The sequence below is a fragment of the Argiope bruennichi genome, chromosome 6, assembly GCF_947563725.1.
Source record: "Argiope bruennichi chromosome 6, qqArgBrue1.1, whole genome shotgun sequence".
Taxonomy (NCBI): domain Eukaryota; kingdom Metazoa; phylum Arthropoda; class Arachnida; order Araneae; family Araneidae; genus Argiope; species Argiope bruennichi.
The window spans coordinates 98084663-98103113 of record NC_079156.1 but is presented as its reverse complement, the minus strand read 5'-3'; the positions used below and the strand labels follow the sequence as shown (position 1 = coordinate 98103113).

Here is an 18451-nt window from a genome sequence, read left to right as displayed (position 1 = left end):
TGATCAATTATTAAAAACTTCTGATTTTTTTTAAAGATATTATTTTAAATTATTTTCTCCAAATTTTCTTAGTTATATAATTTTATTTCTTATATTAAAATTTTAATTGGTATTTTCCATGGAATTATTGTTTTTGCATAATTAATTCACATCGCTTTTTAATTCGTTTGGTGCCGCTTTATTCTTTTCTTTCCCATAACCTCCCCCCATTTTTATCCGAAGGATACATTTTGACAAATGACTATGGCAGTGTTTTTGAAAAAATTACATATGTTCTTTTTTACATATTATTTAAATAGTATTGAATGTTGAATCTTATGAATATAGTTCCCCCAGTTAGTTCTTTATAAAAAAAATTATTACTCTTAGATAAGTTAATATTTTAAAGCTTACTAATAAAATTATTATATTTTTTTTTCTTATGTAATTACTTTTATAAATATTGAGACTTTGATGTTTTCAGTTTGCTCAGAGGAAAGAGCATGAAACTCAAATTAGTATATAGTGAATAAATTATGTTTACAATTTCAAATTATGAAATATAAAAGGTGTGGATACCTTTTTTTAAATCTATGCAACTTATGAATAAATAATTTTCTTTTAATTTGTAGAAATCATTAAAGGAAAACAAACAAAATCACGCTTTCATAATTTTTATTTACTCATTACAAATATATATATATATATAGAGAGAGAGATAAAATATATGTGATAATTATTTGAAAAAATATGATCAAATGTATTTTTCAATATACTCACTAATTCAAAATACTAAAAAAACTATTTACTATTTATCAACATTTATTTTTCTAGACACTTAGAAATAATATAAACACAGTATGACAAGAATGTCAATGTAAATGATGAAATCAATTTTATTAAACAGAAATATACTAGATACTAAAGAACAGTTTTTTTTATCACTAATAAAAACAGAATGCTGAACAATATACTTTTAAAGCAGAACATTTATGAAATTTTTTTTAAATGCTAAAGTTACATTGAATGAATATCATAAAAAAAAAAAAAAACATACAATACAGTAAATGTAATAAACGAGAACAAGATCATGATATATATATATCTTCAAATATAAAGAGGAGTTGAAAGAAACACTTTTATGCTTTCACAGAATTTTATAATTCAAAATTGATATGTTAAAGAAATAGAAAAAAAGTGAAACATGCATATAGCAATGAAGTTGGGAATAAAAATTATATAATAAATGCTGATATGGAAATTGATTTTCAATGAAAAGACCTATATTTATTAAAACAGAAATCACTGAGGTGCACAATGGTATAACATGATATTATGATAACAGTCAATTTCAGTTTAAATACAATAAACTATTCATATTTCATTTTTAACAATAGAAAAGTTGTTTGATATAAATTCACTCTGAATCCATCACAATTCTGCAAATCTAATTAGAAAACTAGTAATATTCACTTCCAACTAAGTTTAGTATTATAGCAGTTGTTATTTTTGCAACAGGAGTTTGTTTACTTACATAAATTAAATTTAGATAAGATTTTGTAGAAAAATGCAATATAATATTCATGTAAACATTTTAAAACCTTCCAAGCATATTCAAAATTATCAAGCATTTAAATTAAATTCGAAATGCACTCACGATTTTGTGTTTGATTGTTTTTGATGGCAAATCGCTTACCGATTTCTTTTTCTTTGAAGAGATTTTCTAACAAATTACTGGAACAGCTATATTTAATAAATGGACACACACTGAATGAATTCTTCAAAATGATCGGAGCATATCACCGACTTCGAAGGCTTGAAAAAATCTATACCAAAGTTATCAACCCACGCCAGGATTGTTGAAAGGAAAATAAGAAAACATTTTATCATGACAGTCACTCTTGTGTTTCACATTAACCCTTAACTGGGGATGTGCGGTCTGTGTGACCGATAGTGATGGAATTTCGGTCATCCCTATTTTATTTTTAGCTCAATTGAATGGATTGACCCTGTAGCTTCCTATTTTGTGACCTTCAATACACGTACACTTTTTCAACCGATTTCACCGGATGTTTTTTAAAATAATTCTGTTATTTCTTTTCGAGCGGTCTCTAAGACCGCACCTCCCTGTTAGTGTCCCAGTGATAAACAAAGCTTAGCAGATGGAGCTAAAACTTGGGCCCCGAAATATCATTCAATTTACTGCTCCTATTACGAAGCAGTACTACAGACACTTTTAAATGAAGCAGAAAGTTATTTTAGTGATAAGGATAATTGTACAGCAAGAGTTTTTCGATGAAAGTTCACATTCAACTGATTCTGATATTATGTTCAAATGCAATTAATATTTCCAGTGATAATGTATTTTGAAAAATTTATAAAATATATTAATATACCAAAATATACATATATACAAAATTTATAGGTTGATTTTTATACTAGTTCTTAATCTGTATGTTTAAAATGCCCAAGAAAACCGTGCTATGAAAGACACACAAGCCGATAAAAAAAAGGCCAATTTTACCATTGTCAATTTTTTTTTTATTTCTCATATAATTGTTGAATTTTACATTATACTGTCTTCTATATACCTTCATATACTGTAAAATTAAATATGATTTAAAAAGTAAAAAGTAATATGTTTTTTCAAGAATTTTATTTATTGTAACATGAAATTTGAGAAGAAAATGTATGTTCCAATGCATTTACTTTTTTCAATGATAATATATTTTGAAAAATTTCTAAAACATATCTATATATCAAGAAAAATGTCTGCAAAATATATTGGCAGTTTATCATACTAATGCATTCATTAGAAAATTTAATTTGAGTATAAATGAAATACGGTCTCGTTGACCGCACCTCCCCAGTTAAGTCCCAAAATTTCATCTCCCTAGTTAAGGGTTAAAGCATGCATCCATCAGCACACCAGTATTTCCTCTGTTAACACATAATAAGAGGAAAGAAAATGACTCAAAAATTATAACTTCAAATGTAAACAAAAATCCGCTTCATACTTAGCGGAGAACGTTAATGGCAGACTGATCGACGAGAGCGGCACGGATTAAGCTTAAATGCCATGCGCAAGAAGTACATGACATGTGACTTTTACGTCACATGAATTGACCCCATTCGCTACAATATTCAGTGACAGTAAATATGAAAATATTATTAGTAGAAAACATTTTAAAAACAGAGATGGTGGCAGAAGTTTATAAATATGACTGGAAGCAGGCACAATTTCTCTAATTTAGCTTCAAAATAATCAATTTTACATTTAATTAAAGTTAATGAAGTATTAAGTAGCAAATTAAAATTCTTCAACCACTTGATTTTCTTTTTAAATTCAAATACTGATCCTAATTTTTCTCTTATATTATTAAGAATATTTGTAAAAAAAGTTTCTTTTACTGATAATAAAAAAAATTTTAATATTGTCTATTTTTAAAAATTCTTGAGATTTTATTCCTGAAAAATATGGTTATATTCCATATATTAGATTTTAGTATATCAATCGAAATGCAGGTTGTAGAGCTAAGTCATCTTTGCTGTAGTTTGGTCATGTAAATATTTAATCGGAATTCAATGAGAAATAAAATTTTTGCTACACAGAATCTGGTTCTGTTTTAAAAAAAATACTTAATATTCTGAACATTTTTTTCTTCTTATCTTCTGGATAAAATATTTCAATTACAACAAAAATGATTTAATCAAACAGGGCTACAATTATTTATGGAGCAACAATTATTATTATTATGCTTAGTAAGATAATGCACATATGAAAAAAGAATTGCATTAGATTCCTATGCACTTATTTATTTGTGTTTATTTAGACATATAAACCAATGCATTTTATTGAAAAACAGTTACATTTTAAATTTGTGACCCTTTTTGTTATTATTATTAAGCATGCATTCTTATCGTTAATTAATTTTCCTTTATACCTAAAGTAAGCTAATATCAACCTCTCCCAAAGTTTTTTTTTTTTTTATTAAATACATGCAGTATTTTTTCTTAATTTGTTATTTTCGACTATTCTATGCATAATTATTTTGATCGTCGTTTTCTTAAGACACTTTTATCCGAAGTTTATTCAAAATTTAGATGCACTTACAATTATACAGTTTTTATCGTGAAGTATAATTGAAAGAAGAATTACAATCACCGATTGCATAATTATATTACTGAATGTACTATATTATATATCTATATCATATATCTACAATATAATATTTATTCTTTTTATATAGCTAAAAAGCTACTACATCACATATATATATATATATATATATATATATATATATATATATATATATTATCATTAACTGCAGACTAATAAATTAGATAGCAAAAAGTAACAAGTATTTTCCTATTAAGTAAGGATAATTTACAAGTTTACAATCTACTTACCCTTTGAATTATAATGAATCCACTTAAATTGTTTACAGCATAGCAACTCTTTTTTAGCACGCATATTACAAAAGAAAAAAAAAAAGCCTATGTCTAATTTAATTTACTTTATTGCTTATATTTTATTTAATTTACTTTACTACTTATATTCTTTTACTTACTTTATACTTTACTGCCCACATTTTATTTTACTTACTTCATACTTTACTGCCTACATTTAATTTTATTTACTTCCTGCCTATATTTTATTTAATTTATTTTTACCACTTACTAGATTTTAGTATCATAATGAAATAAGCATAATAGAATTATCATAATGAAATAAGCATAATAGAGTTTTTTTTAAAATTCGTAAATATGTTATAGAGGAAGTAACAATTGGATGAATAAAATGGCGAATCTTTTCCGAATTATTCAGTAAATTCTGTATCAGGGAAAACAATCCTCTTGCCATATTCATGTATAATACAATGCTTCAGTTTTTCTGATCATTTCACTAGCGGATGATCAAAACAGTCGATGAAAATAAGAATTTCATTTTTCATAAATCATGGTGATATTTTAGCTGAAAGGCAAAAAAGCGTCATCTTATTAATCTATCACCCTGTCGATTATATTGCCAAAGTAATAAAAATTATAATATGAATGAACATTTGAATCACATGTCTGAAACTCTGCTATTCGTCACATTGATTTCTTGTACAACCGACCAAAACGAATAGGCAAAATGACACATTTTATTGACTTTTCATCTTGCCTGCTATTTTGCCATTCTATCGAATTAAAATGTTACTTGCATACTTCGATTCTTTATAATATTTGTTAATCCCAATTCTCCGCAATCGTTTCGAGGCGGTAAAGACTTTTTCTTACGGAACTCTCATTTCTTTAAAGACGGAAGGAGACAAGAGAATGCTAATGATGGGGGAAATCCCCCCCCCCCACTAATGCTGCCACTGATTCAATATTAAAAAAAATGTCTGGTTTATGATGCATTGCTGTACTGTTTGTTTGCAGAATGCGATGTAAGCTCAATAGAAGCACATCCAAGGAAAAAAAAAATAGCAATTTACCTAATTATCACGAAATCTTCAATAAATAGGTTTGTTCTTCACAGTATTTGAGAGTAAAATTCAGTAATTCAGTGTTCAATAATTTGGATTTTTATAGGGAATAAACATTTCAATTCCATTTATAAATAAGGCCCATCAATCAATCATTTAAATAATATTAAATCTTTAAGTATTGCAAAATTATTTAAAAATGTCAAGTCAAGAATTTTATATTAATTAAATGTAAAAAGAAGAAACATGTTTTTGAATGCATGTGTATTTTTAATTTTTAGAAACACTTTTTGCATAATTGCTTATTTTAAGTTGACGATCCTCCCTTTTAGTTATTTAAATAAATTCGTTCACTGAGACGTATTTCAAAATATAGAATAATTTCAACATATAATTTCATATTCTAACGTTAGATTGCTTCAAAAATTTTCGAAAAACACAATTTTCTTCTTTTGAAATAAAAGTATTGTCAAGAAAAGTTTTCTGTCATTTCTGCAATGTGTACAAAGGAAAAAGAAATGTCCTTTTCAGAGTAAAGTAAGAAAATAAACTATTGAAATAACCAGGAGGAATATTTTTCCTTTCAGTCTTCTCGTGTATTTAGCCAATCTAATACTTTCTTTTCTGTTCTTCTTCAACCCTTCTATTCTCTTACATCTTCTGAGAGTATAGCGGAAATGGGATAGTTTTGAACGAGCGATACCAACCAATTAAAGTCACGGCAGTTTGTAAATGTGAGTGGTCTTGCCACCATATTTCGAGTAGAATGACGTAGTATGGCGCTTTTTGTACTACGTAATATGAAGAAGAAAGCAAAGTATGCATTTTGGATTCCTTCCTTTCCATCTTTTAGCTCCAAAATTTGGGACAGAATTTCAACATTAGAAATGAGACTGTATACCAAATATTACTTATTTAAGTCGTTGTATTTTTTCTATTATAGCATTCACATGTTAGCGAATATATAGACCTATAAATGTTAACGCCTTTTGATGGATTTGATTTAAAATTTAATACATATCTTCAATTATTATAATGGCACTAATAGGACGAAATATCCAACAACATTATTTCACGATAATGTGCGGTATTCAAATTGACCACGATATCATAGAAATATCTTATACAGTAGACTCTCGATTATCCGCGGGCGGGTTATCCGCGACTGCCGCACAAAGTTCTTTTTTGCTTCCAAGCAAAGAGAAAATGCTTCCAAAGCAAGAAGCAAACACAAATGACTGATTTCTTCAAAAGGGTGTAGTTTTAGAGTTATGCTTTTGTAATTACATAATGCATTATAGTATTAAAACAGTACATATGCATTAATTTTTCTCTGTATCCTTGACGCCTCTCATAAGTACAAAGTACTTTTCTGTTTTCATTAACAAATACATTTTAGGTTAGTTTTGAGAGATATACTAAAATATTAAGCGTTAATTAAACATTTCCTGCTGTTTATTTCATTTTTTATTGTACATAAAACGATTTTTCAAAGTTGGAATGACTGTTTTCTCTTTTGCTATACCCGTTTTTAGCTTTTCTCGGATTATCCGCGGCGGCCGCGCCACCCAATTCCGCGGATAATCGGGAGTGTACTGTACTGATAGTATAATATCTTGCACTAATAGAGAACTTGTATTAATAGGGAATATTATACTCTTATATAGCATTTTGTACTAATAGGAAAATCTGTATGCCAAATTTCATCCATGTAGCTCTTTACATTTTGAATTATTGTGGTTACATGTATACGAACAGATAGACTGCCTTTTTTCAAATTTTGTTAGAAATCTTGACAAACGATGTTAACATGATAAGTTTTATTGTTCTATCTTAATGCATTTTTTGAGTTGTCGTCTTCACGAACATTTTTTGAGCTGTCTTTTTTTCTGTCTGCAAAACATGCAGACAGAGTCACAAATAGAGAGGCGGAATGATTCCAAAAATGTGTTTTTCGAACTCTGGAAGTTTTGAAACGTGAAGATTTTTCAGAATTTCGAATTAGAATATTCGATAATTACAATACTTTCTCTTTGCATACTTTGTATATGCGAAAATGAATAATAATAATAATAAAAATAAATTAAGTAAAATTTATCTACAAATGATTTTGTTGGATAATGAAGAGTTAATTCTAATTTACTCTAAGTTAAAAAAAAAGATTTGACGGAAATTTAATATACACAAAAGTAAAAAGAAGTTATTTATTATTTCAAAGATAAATCATATAAATTGAGTATTCTTTTGAGAAATAATAATGTTTGACATATGAAATGATTTAATTAATTTGTTTGTCATAAACGCATAATGCAAATTCTATGAAAAGTGCATTTTTAATGGATTTGAACAATTGTAATTTATAACATTTTATCAGTAATGAGAGTTTCTAATATCCAAAGCATATTTTTTTCCATAATTCTCCATTGGAACATTCGGGTTGAGAATCATTCCAAATAGTTTTACAAACATAATTTTTTTTCGAGTTCAATCAATTATCTTTTTTATTATGATTAAAACTTTTTCAAAAACGTTAGGAAAGAAAAGAAGTTAGCAATAACATTGATTACTTCTCTCTTATAAAAGGAATCCATTTTTGAATAAAGATTCAACGATTTATCATTTGAAATAAACGGAAGATCTTAATTTAATGAGATCAAATGATTCTATATAGCTGACGTTATGAAATCAGGAATTAGCGCCCATTTTACAAATTTAGGAATCCTAAAATTACTCCTAAGTGTGTATTTTATTATTTAAAAGAGAACAGTGTGTTTTGCGCTGCAAATTGATTATAATGCAATAATTAATCAGGAATGATTAATTATTGCATTATAATTATTGAATTGTTCTACAATGTTCGAGAAAGCAAATATAACATAAAATATACACTTTGGAGTTGTTTCCTGTTTTAAAAATGTCTGCAATTAAAATCCTGAATATATTTCAAGGCTCATCAAATAAATTTTTTTTGCACCTGTTTTAAACTCTATGTGATATTTAAAGATATTATATTAGTAAACAACTTGAAGTTTTTAGATATTACTGAGTGATGAGTACATTTGGAAAATATAGAATGTTATACAGAGAATTAGAAATTGTTTTCCAGAAATTTGAATAGTTCTAAATACTAGTTGTAATGCCTTTTGATGAATTAGAGACATAATTATTAAATAAGTCACTATTAAATAATTTACAATGTGATATTTCAATATATTTTTGCTCTAAATCACACATAAGAAATCAGTTTCTTGCATATTTCAGTATTATCCCATCCTTAAAATGAGGAATGTAAATAAGATAGCTTGTTTCAAAACTGAAAATAAAATCAATGTGTGGTTGAAATAATTTATTACGCAAAAATTTCACAAATTTCAACTTTTACAGTTATCTCCAAAGGTATTTCGAAAAAATGTTATCTCCAGCTAAGTTTCCAGCTCCAAAACCGTTTATTCCATTGTACGCATTTCCAAATACACTATTGGGGAAACCTAATGGATCAGCAAAAATTCCATTTCCAATGAATCCATTAAAAAGATTATTATTATTTATTCCATTAAATACCGGTGGGTTAGCGGCCTTTGCTGGTGTTGTATGCTGAATGACAGTCTCAAACTTATTAAGTGTATCATCTTTGCTTCTAACGACAGGAGTACTAGTGAGTGCACTTCCTAAATTTCCATTATTAGCAATATTTGAACCAGAAAATAATCCGTTGTATGAAAGCTCTTTTCCATTGAGCCCTAAAATGGAGGCGATTGGTGCACCAAGAAAGCCAGAAGAAAGAATTCCGCTGGGGTTGCTGTTATAAACGTTACCGAGATGTCCAAGAAGATCTGAAGAAGGTGTGGAGAGAATTTTATCAACGGAAGCCTGTGAAGTCATTGTTGTTGGGTTAGAGATAGTTGATTGACCTGCAACAGACCCTGCGAACACTTTCTCTGTAGTTTGATGGACAGGAGGAGCTTCAATTTGAACAGCAGCGATCTTTCTTAAAGAGATAGAATCAGGCATAGGCACTGCAATTGGCTTTTCAACAAGAGCTCCGACTGAAGACAGAAAGCTGCTTTCTGCAGGGCCGACAGAAGATGAAATTTTTACTGGAAGAACAGCAGCTGCAGCAATAGAAGTACTTCCAGGAGCTCCTTGGCCAATGGCAGAATTTATAGACATTGCTTTAGGAATGGAATTTACATCTTTACTAAAAGATTCTCCAGGCTGGCCAGTAGAAAGAATTCCAGCATTTGCATAATTGACAGTTGGTATTTTTACAGGAGAGGATGGGATGCTTCCATCATCAGAACTGGAACTTACAGAAACAGAAATAATCTCCGGCACAGGAATATTTATTTTGTCAAATGGAGCATTAAGAAATCCGACAGACAAAATTTCGTCTTTGTTACTGTTAAATGAGGGGATTCCATTAGGATTGGCAAAAATACTTCCAGAAGACGTATGGTCAATGTGAGAATTCAAAGAAATTACAGAAGGAGTAGAACCAAATGATTTATCAGTTGGAGTACCAAATAATCCTGGAGGAAGGATTCCACTGTTTGCATAATTGGGAGGAAAAATTCCAACTGGATTATTCGAAAAATTTGGAGGAGTTGCTTGAACACTGGTATAACTTGTTGGCTGTATTACAGGATCAGGAACAGCATTTTGTTCAGCGATAGCTTTATTAAGTAAAGTACTAGAGCGAGTTCCGGTTGATTGTTGAGAAGAAGATCCTCCTCTTCCGGAACCAAATCCTGGAGTTACATGTTCTATAAAAGATTTATGATCAATCGTTACAGGTTGTCCAACGGCGACTTTTGTGTCAAAAGAAGGCAGATCCAAAAATTTAGGTGGGACAGCGGAGGCTTGTTGATTGTAGTCTGCTCCATCTGACCCAACTGTTCGAGCAGCAGCCAGCAGTGTGCAGAAAATGAGCTGAAAATATAGAAGTAAAACTTAATTGATAAGGGCATCATCAGTACAAATTAAGAAGCAATTAAGAATATTATTTTCAAAATAATTTGTCCGTAAGAATTCATAAATTTTTTAAATATCTTTTAAATTTACACGACTTTCATTTTGGATTCTTAAAAAAAAAGAATACTGGAAATTTCACTGAAAAAAAATCTAAGGCAATAAAGGTATAAGATTTGCCACATGATTTATTTATTTTTTTTTATCTAAGAGAAATTATCAACTGACAAATTATTATAATATATGTGATTTTTCATTCCGGTTGATTTGTAGTTTATTATGGTTGGATCACATCTTTTTGGAAATTTGTTTTAAATTGTTACTTTGAGTATTTTAATTTAATGTATCTTACATTTCTTTTTATAAGCATTTAATAATAAATATTTTTTTCCATAAAAATATAAACTACATTACACTTAGTAAAATGTCAACATAATGAAATATTCATGAATAGAATTTTACTGAAATTTTAAATGGGGTTGTTTTTGGTAAGAAATATTCGTAAAGTAATATTTTAATTTTCAGAAGATGCTTATAGAAAAAATCTCAATCATTTATAAATTCTTCATTTTATGTAGTTCGTTGGATAAAATTTCCCCATAATATCTAAAATGTAGATTGTTTATCTATATTATGTTCGAATAAATCTTTCTATTTTATTTCATTTTGGAGAATTAACCAGAGGTTTTCTACAACAATATTTGTTAACTTGAATCTTTTGTTAACAGGAATTTTGGACAGAAATTTTCTTAGAGCATTCGTCAGGAAACCTATTTATGATAATATTTCTCTAAAACTCTCTGATTAAAATTATATGTTACAAAGATAATGCTCCTACATTAAAGTGATTATACTTCGAATCCATTTCGAGCTTTTACAATCATATAGCATTGAATTGGAAAAAAATTTCACAGTTTAGTTTTTTTACAAGGTTGAATATTAACTGGTGATTAGATTATCCCTTTTCCTCTCTGTTAATATAATTTATAATCTGCTTTAAAAATTATTTTCTGCTTGATAAGACAGAAAAAAAAAAAAAAGGAGATTTTCAGAAATCTGCAATTTAAATTATCTGAACTATGCAAAAATCTGTTCTCCGTTTTTAATAGATTTTTAATGTGTTGTATGTTATATATTTATTCAGATCAAATTTGAAGCCTGATAAAACTGGTAAGAAACATTGAAAATATCTACTTCATTATGCGTAATGGAAGAAAGGAAAATAATACTTTTGGAAATGCAATAAAATAATCTAAAAAAGGAAACTAAAATTTCAGCAATACAAAGAAAAATATTAAAAATATTCTTTAAAAAGCAGTTTACCTTCAGCATATTTTGGAGTTAATATAATTAATGTTTCAAAAAAGACACTATTTATTAATCATAAAAGTAACAATTTAAAATCAAGTAATATATATATATATATATATATATATATATATATATATATATATATATATATATATATATATATATATATATATATATATATATATATATAATTTTAAGTCAGTTCTTACTTAGGTCAACAATTTTATTTTATTTTAGTTACTTTTTATTAAATAATTATATATATATATATATATATATATATATATATATATATATATATATATATATGACAAAATTACAATATTAAGTGGCAAAATAAAGCTTGGCGACCATTTGACGACATGGCGACGAATTTGGTGACTTTGGCGATCAAGTAGAAATTACTGGACAAATTTATTAATTAATATTTTTAAAAAATACCGTATTAACATCAAGTGTCATCCAATACAAGTTTTAAAAAATGTATTTGAACTTGAGTGGGGGAATAAAAAGTATTTATAAACGACTAGCCGCCTTTGGTGATCAGCCGGTTCGCCAATCTTAATGCTCGTCAAAATTTTAATAATTAATTATTTTATGCAATTCCTACTTTAATAGCTTCTACATAAAAATATTTTAAAACTTCAAATTTTGATAGTCATATAATTGACTCATAATATTTTAAAGGCCTTCAGTCATAACATAATATGTATCTCTCTAATTTTCTGTTAGCTCCCGTATAATTTATGCTTTAAATTAAGATGGAATTAATATAATAATATTTTTTAACTGAAACAAAGCATTTTTTTTATAATATGATTACTGAAAACAGAGTTACTGAGCGTTTAAACCTTATGGGCACTAAAGAATATCTTTCTTAATTTATGTAATATCTCAAGAATTTATCAAAATTTTTTTCTCTGAATCATCATGAACAGATCGATTCATTAACAATGTTTCATTTTAAATGCATCAAACACTAAGAAAATAAACAGAATCGTTTAAAATAATTGGTCAAAAACAGGTTAAAAATAAAACTACTTAAAAAACTATGTACTTAAAACTATAAACATGCACAAAAAATATATAACTTACATAAATACAATTTATTTACAAAAGCATACAACTAACCTAAAAATAATTAAAATCAAGTCTGCATCCGTTGATAATAGTTGTCAACAATCAGAACACAATGCACATGCGTCAATTTTCAACGATTTTCAATTTTCAGTTCAGTTATGGTAACGCAAATGCGTGTATTTTTCTACGCCAGTTGGGGTAACACTATGCGGATTAGAAATTTTTAATTTCCTTTATTCTGTTTTATTTTAATTCAAAAGTACTTCAGAATGAATCTGAAAGATCGGTTAATTAACAATGTTTAAATTTAAGTACATCAAACATTAAAAAAAATAAGCAGAATCATTTGAAATAATCGGTCGAAAAATGTTAAGCCTAACCTCTTTAGAGTGGGAAAAAAGACTGAAGCCTTACTCATTTGGCGGTAGGGAAATGAAGATTTTTTCGGCGGGAAAGTTAGTTTTTAATTAATAATTAAAATTCTAATGAAAAATTCAAAAAAGGGACCCCAGGTATCCCCTCCTTCCAAGGTATACCTGTACCAAATTTCGTAGCTTTAAGTCAAACGGTCTGGCTTGTAGAGCGCCAACACACACACACACACACACATTGAGCTTTATTATAAGTATAGGTTGAAAATTTGAACAAGATACATATAGAGAGAGTGTGTGAGTTAATAGTAGGAATTGAAAAAGACAGTTTCATATCATGTAAAAATACTCTTAAAAATTGTTAAATTGAAAAAAAAAAGTTATATAATAGTTAAATTGTAATCATTATCTCTCTTTCTCTTTCTTTCTTTCTCTCTCTCTCTCTCTCTCTACAAATATATATGTATGTATGTAAGTACGTATATAATTTTAAAACAGTGCAAAAGTCATTTTTTCCTGACAAATTTTTGAAACTTAACTGAGGGAGGGGACTGAATTCTCACTTAATTATTAGTTAATCAAATCTTTAATTAAAATAAAAAAAACAGCTTATAAATTACTTTTCCCCGACAATTTATCTTTAAAAGCACATGCTTGCTAACACACACATATTAAAAAAAATCATCTTATGCTATTAGATAATTTTTCACTAAATATATAACATAATATTCGATTGGTTTTAACTAACAGAACACTTAAAAATAATTATAAATGTTCTGAAAAAACTATTATATATCTATTATATATCTGAACTCTTTCACAAAATTTTTAAAATCACTCATAATTCCTTTTTGTGCAGTAATATTTTCGGAAGTAAAAGAGAGGGGACCCCCCGCAAATCAGATTAATTTTTAAATAATTAAAATTCTATTTAAAAGGTGAAAAAAATTGCATTTTCACCTTCGAAGATATAATACGTTCGAAATTTAGTAGTCATACGTCAAATGGTCTATAGATTCCTAACATATCATATATTGCTGCATTCATATATATATATATATATATATATATATATATATATAAATTCGCACGCACACGTATAGACACCCACATATCTTCCTTATTAGTAGAGAAATAAATGTTTAGCAATTTCAAGGAGAATATTATTATAAATGCATTAGCTGAACCGAATAAATTACAGCACTGACTAAAAAAAAGAAAAAAATTCTATTCTTCTTACACGACTGCGTACATAAATGTAATTACTAAAAATGCATATAAACTCTGAGAGAGAATGAAAAGCTGTGTATATAATTTTTTTACTTAAGGTTTATTTTACTATATAATAGAAAGAGATAGATTATGTATTTTGGTTAGAAACCTTTCCTATTTAACGGATTTGGGCAGGTATTTGATACAGATATACAATTTCAGTTGAAGCACTTCGTGCTAAATTTGAATATTACAGCTTTTGCATTTTTTGATTATAGAATTGTTATACTCAAGGAAAGATGCACAATCATAATTTCAAAAATTATTTTCTGATTCAGAAAGATCTAAGAAGTTAAAAGTTATCGAAATGTTATTGTTTAATTTATAAAGACTACTATAATTTTTCAACTATGGCTTCATATGCAAAAAAGTGAACAAAAATTAAATATCGAAATTTTGTATTCTGTATTTTTAAAATAGTTAAATATTTCCAAATTAATTATAGCATTAATGAAATCAATTCACATGGAATTAAGTGGAGCGAATAGTCTTAAAAATTGCAAATCATATCTGAGAGACTCACCTTTGGCAGCATTTTAATACAACCACTAACAGCAAAGATTTGAATCTGAAAGCAGTTTAATTTTATATTATTTCTGAGGACCTGAATTGATAGTTTAGAATGTTGTATTGCAGGTAAATGAGATTGAAACTGGTACCTGCTTATTTCTTCTCAATACGGTATCACACCCAAACGCTGACAACAGGTGGTTTACACTGAAGGACATCATTTTCTGATTTTGTCCGTTGTAATTACTATGCACACGCTCTAAAATATATCTCAAGGTTACGCATAAGATATAGAAGTGAATAATGAACCAAAGAAGTAGATCTAATAAGAAGAAAACGTTTGGTGCTTATTACTAATGGAGCTATACAGTTTTAAAACAATAACAATGGTGCAAATAATATTCATTGGCAGCAAAAATATGATTAGTTTTTGAAAGTTTCTTTAGAAAATTTAAATGTTTTCAAAATGGCCTATATTGATCTAATTTCGAATTTTTTTTTCACATTATTTAGGAAATATTTAAAGCTGAAGGCAATATACGAATTAGAATCGACATACAATTTTAAAAAGCTTTGCGATTATGCTAGAAAAGGGTGTAGTTGCGTTATGAACTTGTATTTAGAAAATCTTTCGTACCAAATGCCTTATTATTATTTTTTGCTATATAAACAATACAACCACATGTTGATTCACATGCGGCTGTATTGAAAAGGAGTTATGCACCTAGATATTGAAAACAATGGATATTTATCAGCACTATGAATGAGATTTTAAATCTTTTTACATTTTAGAATATTATTATAATTGGAGATAGTATTGTTATCCTAAAAAAAGTTATATATCGAAATTTTGATTATTTCTAGATTTTAAACTTATATGATCTCAAAAATCCGTTTTTTTTTTTAAATAATATTTGTATGTCTGTCTAAGTTTATGCGAAAAATCTGTACTCCAGGAATCCAAAACTGCTCCAAGAAAATCAGAATTTTAATCATATTCATAATATATTCAAGCTCTTAATGCTTATTTAAGAATTTGATTTATTTTGATGGTGACTTAGTGTCAATCTGTATTGTTTTTAATGCTTCATATTTTTCACGATTTATGTTTTAACATACATCCAGATTCTTGATTAAAAAAATATTTTCAAGATGTTTTTGCTGCAATACGAACTCACTTTTGTAAAGTTTTATTTTATTATCTTGTATATGAAAAGGCAAAAGTGCTGTACACGTCAGAAAATCCGAACTTGAGAATTTGACGAATATAAACTTTTCAGACTTCCCTCAGAATGAAACACACATTTTTTGAAACTATGCTTAGTTTTCGCTCTGTCTGCCTGTCTGTGAACTAGAGCCGTGAAATTTGGTATACGTTCTTCATATCAAATTTGTAGATTAAATTTTAAACGAAAGCTTTTACAAGAAGTTTGTCTCTCCGACACTCCGTCTTAGAAGAACACGATAACTACAAAATATAAAGAATTGTACAAAAAAAATGATGCACTGGTTTAGAATGTAGATACTTATTAAATTTGGAACCAAATCAGTTAAGGAGTTGACTGTCTGTCTGCTTGTACTTTTGCATGCATGTGAAAACGATAATTCATAAAGTCAACAGCTCAGACAACATGAAATTTGATTCACAATTTTATCATAGATAGATTATAGAAGTGTCGAATTTTATTAAATTTTGAACCAAATCTGTCAGGGTTGATTGTCTGTCGGTCTGCACTTTCTTATCCATGCAAACACAAAAACTCAAAAAACGCAATGATTTAATGTACAATTTGGATGAAATCTATTTAGATGAAACCTATCTATTTAGGCACATATTCTAGTAACACAGCAGTCGCCGCTTAATGTGACAGTAGTTAATGTTAACATTCACTTTATCAATCAAAATCATCTAATCCCGAACTGACGTATTCAAATACATTCTAAAATTTTCGTTTTGTATAATCACTACAGAGTTTAATATTATCAGTTTGAAGTAGAGAAAACGATCCATCTTTCGTTTTCACACAGCGTCAAAGATTGACTTTTATGAAATTTCTTGCTTCATTGATAAGAGAACATCTGGGAGTCATTTTTCATAAAGATGGGGTTCACATTCTTTTGTCTGGATTAAAGAGATGTGGAATGGCTTAAATGAACAGCTCCAGATTTGGTTTGAAATCTATTGTACTACAATAAACCTCTAGGCCGGGTTAGCCTGGTTGGTAAGGCGGTGGATTCGCGTCCCGTGGGTTGCGAGTTCGAACCCCGCCGCCCGAAGACACTCCGTGTGTGTGGCTGCTGGCGCACGTATAAATCTATCGTGGTCACAAAGTCCTCCATGTTGAGACTTGTTAAAGACTTTATTTATCCCTATGAAATAAACTCCTTACCTGAATTAAGCTCTGATCACAACCCCATTCACTTAAACTTTTTTATCAATTATACTTTACCAAATAGCATAGGAAAGAATAAAACGAACTGGACCCTTTTTAAAAACAATTTAAATAAAATCGAAAATCTAAATTTCATTAGCATTGATTCCGAAATCAAAATTGATAACTCAGTCAACACCCTTGAACAAATCATAAACCAGGCCAAGATCACCGCATCTAAACCCATCACAACATCTAATATTCATTTTGATCCTAAATTAAAACGACTTAACAGAGAACGTAACTATGCTAGAAAGATGTTTCAACAAACCAGAGACCCAACTTTCAAGAAAATATCCAATAAATTAAATAAAGAAATCGCTAAAATAAATAAAACAATTGAACACAATAATTTCATTAATAAAATAGTAAACGCCAACCCTGAAGACAATACAATCTAGGAACTCGTCAAACCATTTAAAAAGAAATTTAAAAACATACCACCGCTCAAACACACACACACACTTGCTCTAACAGATGAGGACAAAGCAGAATGCATAGCAAACAGCTTAGAAAACCAATTTCAAAATAATGACACTATAGACTTTGAAACTGATAAAATCGTAAATGAATCTATTGCCCACTTTAAATTTAATAAAAACACCCTTAAAGAAATTAAAACACCCCCCACCCCCCTCGAAACTAAATCAGCTATTAAAAAATCCCCAGGACATGATGGTATTAACAATAAAATGCTAAAAAATCTCCCGGGTAATATTATTTATGAACTTACAATTTTAATCTATAAAATTCTAATCATTGGGTATTTTCCTAAAAGATGGAAAACAGCAACTGTGGTACCAATACACAAACCCGGCAAAGACCCAACCGACCCAACAAACTATAGACCCATTTCGCTACTACCCTCAATAAGTAAACTAACAGAACAAATAATCCTTAACAGACTTAATTACTTCCTTGAAGAAAATAACATCCTTATCCCAGAACAATTTGGTTCAGAAAAAATCTTTCGACAACTCATCAACTATACCGTGTTACCGAATTCATCGAAGAAGCATTTATTAATAAAGAAAAAGCAGCAGCGGTCTTCTTA

General features: G+C 28.4%; 1 protein-coding gene across 1 annotated transcript; it reads right to left on the bottom strand.

Moving 5' to 3' along the window:
- Positions 1-8837: 8837 nt before the first annotated feature.
- Positions 8838-15091, bottom strand: LOC129971867 (uncharacterized). Its single transcript, XM_056085844.1, has 2 exons — positions 14979-15091; positions 8838-10382 (listed from the first exon to the last, which is right to left on the bottom strand). The coding sequence occupies exons 1-2, from the start codon at positions 14988-14990 to the stop codon at positions 8838-8840; spliced, it is 1557 nt and encodes a 518-aa protein (XP_055941819.1). The 5' UTR covers positions 14991-15091.
- Between the last annotated feature and the right edge of the window lie 3360 nt (positions 15092-18451).